The sequence below is a fragment of the Sinocyclocheilus anshuiensis genome, unplaced genomic scaffold, assembly GCF_001515605.1.
Source record: "Sinocyclocheilus anshuiensis isolate Anshui unplaced genomic scaffold, SAMN03320099.WGS_v1.1 scaffold778, whole genome shotgun sequence".
NCBI classification, from domain to species: Eukaryota; Metazoa; Chordata; class Actinopteri; order Cypriniformes; family Cyprinidae; genus Sinocyclocheilus; species Sinocyclocheilus anshuiensis.
Genome location: NW_015544177.1, coordinates 746,922 through 755,487, shown reverse-complemented (window position 1 = coordinate 755,487; position 8,566 = coordinate 746,922). Strand labels below are relative to the sequence as shown.

The window sequence follows — 8,566 nt, the reverse complement described above, 5'->3', positions numbered from 1 at the left end:
CCACATAGTGAGGTAGATATGTGGGGGCGTGTTAGAACGAGCCGTTTTAGGGGGGTGTGGCAGAGTCTTAACTTTGATAAAGAATATCTCTTTGGATTTGAGACTTTAGTCTTTGCAACTTCAGGGATCTTATCTATGCACAATCATCTTTGCAACTTCAGGGATCTTATCTATGCACAATCATCTTTGCAACTTCAGGGATCTTATCTATGCACAATCATCTTTGCAACTTCAGGGATCTTATCTATGCACAATCAGCTTGTAGCACTCCAAAGAGAAAGGAAACTTGAAATCGCATCATATGACCCCTTTAAGACTTTAACGCCCCATTCACACAGGGCGTCAGCGTCAACGCCTCTCGTTTACTTTGAATGGAGTGGCGTCAAGCGTTGGCGAAATGAATTGTGGGTCCGTCGCGTCGCGTTGGGTCCGTTGCTCGCGGCAGAAGTTGAAAAGTTTTCAAGCGCCAACGCAGGCGTCAGCCAATCAGATCGCCTTATGCAAATACCCTAGCTCAGACGCTAGCCAATCGCGTTCATGCAACACCAGAAGACTAATGTGATTGGCTATTGTCACTATGACGGTCGTCAGCACCAAGCTTCAGAAACGCCCTCCGTCAAGCGTTAACGCTGACGCCCCGTGTGAATGGGGCGTAATGGGTCCGCGCGCACGGGGAGGACATTAATACATACCGCTGCTGCATCGGCTCTATAAATAGAAACATGCAGCAGAATGGACTGCTGCTATTTACGGCGCTGCAGAGGACCGGTGCTCAAAGCGGGTACCGGCCTCTATTTGACGAGCGAGTTCGGGCGAATATTACGCAAACAGATCATTTTGTGTCGGAGGAACAAACGGGAGAATTCCTGAGTCACCTGCCGCATGCAAATCAAGCACAAGTGCGAAAACACAATTCTGCATTCTGATCGGTCCGCGTTGGATCAATCAGGTTTGGGTTTGTGACAAGCAGCCGATGACCCAACTAAACACATCCAAATGATTCTGTAAAAGAGCCACAAATAGACGCGGCCTGTGGGACAAGTCACCAAATATTACAAATGTAACCTATTTGTGAGCGTATTGAAGTAGAACGGCGAGCCGCTATTAAGACATAAACTGCCTTTTAAGGCGGAATTGCAATGCGTTTTGACATTTAAACCTACAAGGACACATTTACCTAAATATTTAATAGGTTACACATAAATGTCACCCTTCACACCCTGGGCGCCCGTTTAGTTCTGAGCATTTCCGAAAGCAATGCTGAGGATTGGTGAGAGTTTATCCGGTGCGGTCGAGGCAAATTACCTGCACGTGCCCCAACCGTTCCCTCATCAGGAAAGCCTTTATAATATGTGATGAAACGGTTCTTTAAACGCAACACATTTTAAAAGTCCTTACCGTTCTGAGCGGAGCCCGAATGCAGCATCAAGACTCCGAATATGATCACCAACGGATTCCCCGCGTAAGACATTTTCTAGGTCGTCTGGCTACCTGGAATGTGTGTGGAGGGATGCAGAGAAGAGGGCTGTCGAGGAGGATGTGAGTGGAGAGGGAGCCGCTACAATGACGAGGCGACCCTGGATGGAGCTCGAATCGGGTCACGCAAAAAGCCCGTCGCCTAGCAATAGCGAGCGCTGTAAGTAGATGCCGCCGCTACACTTACATCCGGTTTAAAACGAGGCTCGTGAAGACGGTGGCGCTGTTCTCTTAAATTCCCGCGATAGCAGACCAGGGGTGCGTTCAGCCCCGACAAAACGGTGCAAAACGTTTTTTAAACGGAAACGGTGGCGCGTTGAACACCCTGTTCCGATGACGCAAGAGTTGCAACTAGGGCTGTCAAAAAAAAAAATAGAATTTTGAATAAAAAAAAAAAAATCCACATTCAAATGCAAAAACGTTGCATTCGAATGCAAGGTCTGCCGATTGTATGTGTCATTGATTGCATTTGAATGATTTTGTTAGCCTATCCAGTTGAACCCACTAGATGCGGCGCTGCTACGTTGTTCATTCATATATTGCGGGAAACGAGAACATGTGGAGAAGATGTTGTTTATGTCAAAACTGAAACCAAGCGGTTCACACAGAACGCATATTTATCACATTTTCTAGAGGGACATCTATCAGCGTTGCACTCGTGTCTCGCAGAGAGCGGCATGTTTAGAAAGCCATGTAAAATTGATGCAAGTTCAACTTTTAAAAAACATGTCTAAAGACGAAATGGCGGTTTTCCCCCATCCCACTGTATCTCATGTTTTTAAATGAAGAAAGTAGCCTACTTTTTGTGGTTGTTTTTCGGTCCTTTGTATTAAACTATACTTACATGCATGGTGTTTAATTAATTGGTTTATAAACATTATTTGAAACATTATGCACTTTTTTTTCAAAGATAGTCGTGTTATTTTATTAGGCTTTGAAGAAACATACATAATATTTTGCTCGATGCGCCCTCTTGTGGCCTCACATTCCGAACGCTTTGGAAAAAAGCAGAAAGCGTTTTTAGGCGCGACATGTGAACGACCCTAATACTGCAAAATACGCTCGATGTTACATTCACTACCCTTGGAAAGAGAAGTATAGTATTTTTATGTTACATTAATCAGTGTCTAGCGCACCTTCCTAAGGAAAGGATATGGACCAGAAGACATTACAATAACTAAATGATATTTAGACAGACTTAAAGAAGTTCCAGATCTATACTTGTGCCCTTATTATTTCAGTTATTTTGCCTTTAATGTAAATAAATATGTGCAAACAATATACTTGCTCTTGTGAATTTATTTTGATGTTAATTACATTGCGAGTTGTCTCTTTAATACCGCGTGGTTTATAGACATGTTGCTGCTGATTGGGCTGACATTTTTGACACACAAAAAAGAAAAAACGTATCTCAACCCCCCTTGCACACCGTTTCCAGGAAACATGTCGTTCAAACCAGAAACCGTAGCAAAACGTTGCGCACGGTTTGAGCTTGAACTTACCCCTGTCCTGCCTGCATCCCAGAAAGATGGACGCAATCCTCAGGTGATCATATTCTTCTTGATCTTGATCATATCATATTCTTTTATATGGGGCTTCGTGGAGAAAATTTACTTTTTTTTATTGTTCATTGTTGTAATCTTAAAGCTGAATTCGTTTATTTAGTAAGAAATTTGTTGAATTTATGCTACCAGCTGATCTTTATCGTAAAAATACAGTGTGACTGCATATATTAGTTTCTAACATTAGGCCTATGTTAATAAATTAAATTGTATAATATTTTTTTTTACAATTTAATATTGTAAAACATTATTTTACAGGTAATTTACATGTATTTTTATTTTACGTTTGAATTCAGTAAAATTAACTATACAATATTGAATAGTTTATGTGAGATGAATGTTATAATGAGATGGATTGACATGAACTAAATGCATTGAAAAGACAACTTTGCTGACACCATAAAAATAGGGTGGTACATCTAAAGTGTGAGATGAGCTTGAAGTTCTCAAATGTTTAAAAAAACGGGGGACATTGTTTTAAACTGAGTTTTACAACAGTCTTGCTGCAACAAACCATATTTTGGGGGGGTAATTATTGCTACTTGCTCTGTAGGGAACCCGACACAAAAAAAATCTTATAACAGTAATAGTTTTTTGCTCTTTTTATATTTACCAACACATTAAACCTAAATCTATCACTGCTATTATGTGCCAACATTGCCATTCCCTGCCAAAACAAACAATTTAATATACTGTATAGCTCTCAGTATGACAGTCTACTGCCATCTACTGGACAGTAATGTTAACAGAATAAGAATGAAAAAATGTAAAAAAAGAAAGGGGGAAAAAAAAAAGGTTTTGGGTAAATACAAGCTTCCTTGTAAAGGTGAAAAAGTATATTTAATTAAACCATTTTAATATTAATAATGTGTTTTTGGAGCAATTATTACTTGCAATTTATATTAACCAATCAGAATTTGGCAGAAAGTATCTTGTTAACAAAACTTGGTCTAAACCATGGCATAAAAATATAAGTACAATACTTAAAAAAAAAAATAAAAAAAAAAAAAAAAAAATGTTGCGTTCTTTGAACAAATCCAGCTTCATTACAAATGCATAAAGAAACAACTATTACTCAAGATTTAATACTATTAATATTTAATATTAATATTATAAATAAACAACGCGATTCTATCATTTTGACAACTGTACAGAAATTCAGTTGTGTCTCTCTCATTGCGCTCTAGTTTGTGATTGTTTGCACTTGTACCCTACCGAGCGGGCAAACACGGCACTTCATGTCATGCGCAAGCTGTTCACACTGGCTCTGACCAGAATAGACGCTAACTGTGATATCTCTGTCGTTTTTACCAGTTTATTTTATGGATGCATGAAAACTGTTTCCTAAAACGGACATAGTCCATTCAGGCAATGGTAAACAAGTGTTGGAAACATCTTCTGTTAGAAATGCTAATACATACCAAGGAAGTTCCGAGTTCCGCATTCTGTAGCCTAGGGCTGCATCTGTCTGGTATATTCTTCTCTTTTTCATTTCTCATCTGTCCCACACCAGATGAAATTTGCATGCAAGTAGAAAGGCAAGTTGTGTTCCAGAGAAATGCACACTTAACGGCAGTGTTGCAAATAATGTTTTGGGTATTTTAGGGATTGTCAAAATGAATTTATTTAAACTGTTTAACTGCTGTAGTACTTATTGTACTGTATTTGATAATAATATAATATCTAGAAGATACTGGTCAATGAACAACAAAAAGAACAAAATAGAAGTTTATTGATGCTGATGGAGCCTGTGATGTCTGATTATGCTCTGGTGTTCTTCCAGCATATTATTCCCGTTGCTAATTAAAACAGCAGTGTGTTATTTGCATATTATTTGCCCTCTCAAAATATGAGCTTCAAGGTTGAGCAACAGGGATCATGATCGCTTCATTTAACTAATTTAACATTAACTCGCAACCACCCAAAACATAGTCTGACAAAATAATAGTAATAGTTAAATAATATATTTATTTATTTATTTAAATACAGTGCTTACAAGGTAGCAGTGTATTTTCCTCAAGCATTCTTCTTTTCTATATGCTTAATAAAAGCCTTTAATAAATGTAAAGGCTGTACAGACATAAAGATGAAAACTGTTTTTTTAGATAATTCCTGCCTTAGGCACGAAGCCTTTAATTAAAAAGCCTTTAATATATATTTTTATGTTTATAAAAATTATGCTTAGATGTTTTAGATTTAAGTTTGAGAATTCGCTGTGCTACAAACAGTGTACTTTACACCAGGAAATGTAAATCAAGTGCACCAATAACAAAAAAAAAAAAAAAATGTAAACCTCAAAGTACAGTTTATTTCACTCTTAAACAAACATACAACATATTATTTGTGATGAGGTTTGGCAGATTTTTTGATTTTACATTCTCAAAGAGAACAGAAAAGAGCACAAATAAAAAGATTAATTTTAAAAAGAGGTTTGTATATGTATATACAAGAAACATTATCTTCTCATTCAGAAAAGAAAATAGAAACAAAGGCTATGTCATTAATTCCTGAGATTTAGGCCAAATATTGAATCACTCGGCTTTAATTTTCTTCTTAAATGCTACTTTAAAGCACAGATATTTTATTATAGTGTAAATCATGAAACAAAACAAAGCAACTATAATCAGCAGAGACAAAATAACATCTATAGAGTGGTACTCAATCCAGGACATTCTGAAAGACTGTGTTCGTAAATGAGGAGCTCCTCTATTCCTCATGACAAACTCAATCCAGAAGACAGCGCGATCAAGAGGTTTCATTGGCTGGTCGTGGTGCAGCTTGGACAGTCTCTGCATGTTCTCCTTGTAAGATGGGTTATACAGCACTTCCTCCAGTGCCTGTAGAAACATTGTCCTGTTCAACTCTGCAATATCCACAAGTTTAGCTGTGCCTCTAACTTTCATTCTAGAAAGATTGTCAGGTTGATCAAATATTATAGGTAGACCCAAAATGGGCACCCCATGATAGATGGCCTCTTGGATGCCATTAGTGCCTCCGTGTGTTATAAACATTTTAGTCTGAGGATGTCCAAGCAGGTCATTCTGAGGTAACCAGTCAGCAAGTAATGTATTATCACCAATATTGACAGGTCGAGGTCCGGTGTGTCTCCAAATTATTTTTTGGGGCAATCTGGCAAAAGCGGCAGCAATTTCCTCTGTGATGTCTTGTGGGAGTTGGCTAAAAAGAGTCCCTAGAGACATGACGATGAGTCCATGATCTCTTGAGCTCTGCACAAACTCATCAAGATCAGCTGGAAGCGGCTTGGCAGGTTTACACTGGAAGCCGCCCATATAGACAATATTGGGCATTGTGGGTCGTGGAAACTCAAATGTAAAGTCATTTCTCATGAGCCAGATGTCTGCATCCCAGAGGAAGGATTTGTAATTAATTTCTGATCCAAAGTATTTATTGCAGAAGGACTGGTAGTGTGAGGAGATAAATCTGGTTTTGTGATAAACGGAAAACATGTATGCCATTATGTTCTGTACACGTTGAGCAAACGTCATCTTATCTGTCAGCTCTACTCCTGGTACAGGAACATACGATAGTGGTGAAGGAGCTATTTCGTAATGTGCCTCTCCATGCATCGTCCAACGGACGTTTAGCACAAGAGGGAGACCAAGACGGCGTGCCAGGAAAACTCCACCTCCAAAAGCCGGATCTGTCAGAACCAGGTCATATTTTGCGGTCTGTAGTGAAGCCATTAAGTCTTTATTTTCAAAGATTTTCCCCATTAAGACAAGTTGATTGCGATGCATCTCTTCAAATATTGTTCCAACCTCTGAGGCCAGAGAGAGGTGGGTCCAGAAGGACAGTTTCTCTCTTCTAATGACCAGGATATGTTTTGTAAATGCATCAAACAGTTCCTTTTCAATACCACCACTATTATAAACCGTGATGGCGGTGTAGAAAGGAGACTCCTCCTTGATATACCAGCTATTAGAGGCTCTTAGCACGGTCACGTTGTGACCTACTGTATGTAATTCTTCAATCAGGACCTTCATGTTCACCCAGTGACTTCCATCCAATGGAAACACCAACACTTTACCTCCAAACACTTGAGATAATATGCTCAAGAATGCTAACAAAGTGGCAGGAAGGTAATGCATCTTCTTTTTTCTTTTTTTTACCTTTGATGAAAGAAAGTTGATTACAATACATTATAATTCAGTTTCACAAAACACGCCAACACTTAATAACTGTTTACATAAAATTAAGGTAGTCTGCTTTACTCACCACACGAAGTGTATTAGCTGGCGATGAAAACGCAAGTATGCGACCGACCAGGTAAAATACTGACTGTATTCCTACTAAAATGGAGTGAAACAAGCCCAGCCCTGCCAATATGTGCAACACACTGGGAGCGTGGGAAAGTTGATACCAATGATTCCTCTGTGCGCACAAAACTTGTCTAAGCTTGTACATGCTATTGTTCTGAGAAGTGCATAGAATAAGTAAAGCTACATTTTTTTCAAATGTTAGTGTACTTGTTTACCAAGAAGACAACAGTGTCATTGAAAAACTTTAGATGAATTAAGAGTCATGTAATATGTCAAGAATGACATAAAAAAATCCAAAGTATCACTTGTGAACAGTATTTTTATTGTGTCTGTAACATGACTGTCATTTCTTCTTTGAGGTGTGATGGACACGACATTGTGAACTTTCAGGAGAAATAGGATGTTCCCTTTCATGGGAACTTCGAACTGCGTCCTCTAGGGGTCACTATGGGGAACGCCTCGTCGTGACCCGTGTCTGAAGCATACATTGAAAAAACACCAACAACACGTTGGCCGGCGACGGCCATGACGTCACTACCGGTGCGACTATAGTATAAATAGGCGCCGGGAGAACACATCATCCACTTCTTCGTCTTCACTGACTGTTTTGTTTGAAGCGTGCATTTCCGTGCAGAGCGATCTCTATTCATTCATTATGGCGAGCACTAGCAAAGCGTTTAGAAGATGTGTACATCCGTGTCATCACTATTTGACACCCGATGACACACACGATCTATGCGTTGTTTGTTTGGGCGAAGAGCACGCACGCGATGTCCACGAGGGGGCAATCCGTTTTCCAATGAAAAAGCTCCGTTCTCGTTTGTCTCTTTTTTTAGAGTAAAGAGGGGCAGCCATCTGCTTCCCGCGGTTCAGGACCCGCCGCTGCTGAGGCACGGAGGAGAATGAGCTCGTAGGGATCGCAGGTGGACCTGGCCGATGAGTTTAAAGAAGGGCTTTCCCTCTCGCGCTCGTCGGCTGTGAACGAGAATGAACCGCTGGAGGATGATGTTATCTCTTTAACATCTTCTGATCCAGTGGCCAGTGCTCTGCTGGGTTCAGCCCAGGAAGAGCAGGAAATGTCTGAGGAGGGCGAAGAAGCTGAGCCTTCCCAATCCTCCTGCCATGCATATGATGAGCTCTTGGAAGTTATGGATCGCGCCACGGCGAGGCTTGACTTGCCGTGGAAGCAGACTAAGGAAGTGACGTCGCGAGGCCGTCTCGAGGAACGTTATCATTCTGGCCATAACC

The 8,566-nt window shown here is 40.0% G+C and overlaps 1 protein-coding gene and 1 pseudogene across 1 annotated transcript in view; both read right to left on the bottom strand.

Annotated features, from left to right (window-relative positions):
* The window catches only part of LOC107696281 (neuroplastin-like), a 21,278-nt gene extending 19,523 nt beyond the window's left edge, over positions 1 to 1,755 (bottom strand). The window contains exon 1 of the mRNA XM_016496566.1: positions 1,399 to 1,755. Coding sequence (XP_016352052.1) covers positions 1,399 to 1,471 — 73 coding nt within the window. The 5' untranslated portion in view covers positions 1,472 to 1,755. The remainder of the gene's footprint in view (positions 1 to 1,398) is intronic.
* A 3,593-nt stretch (positions 1,756 to 5,348) lies between these two features.
* LOC107696279 (UDP-glucuronosyltransferase 2A1 pseudogene) lies at positions 5,349 to 7,372 on the bottom strand (annotated as a pseudogene).
* Between the last annotated feature and the right edge of the window lie 1,194 nt (positions 7,373 to 8,566).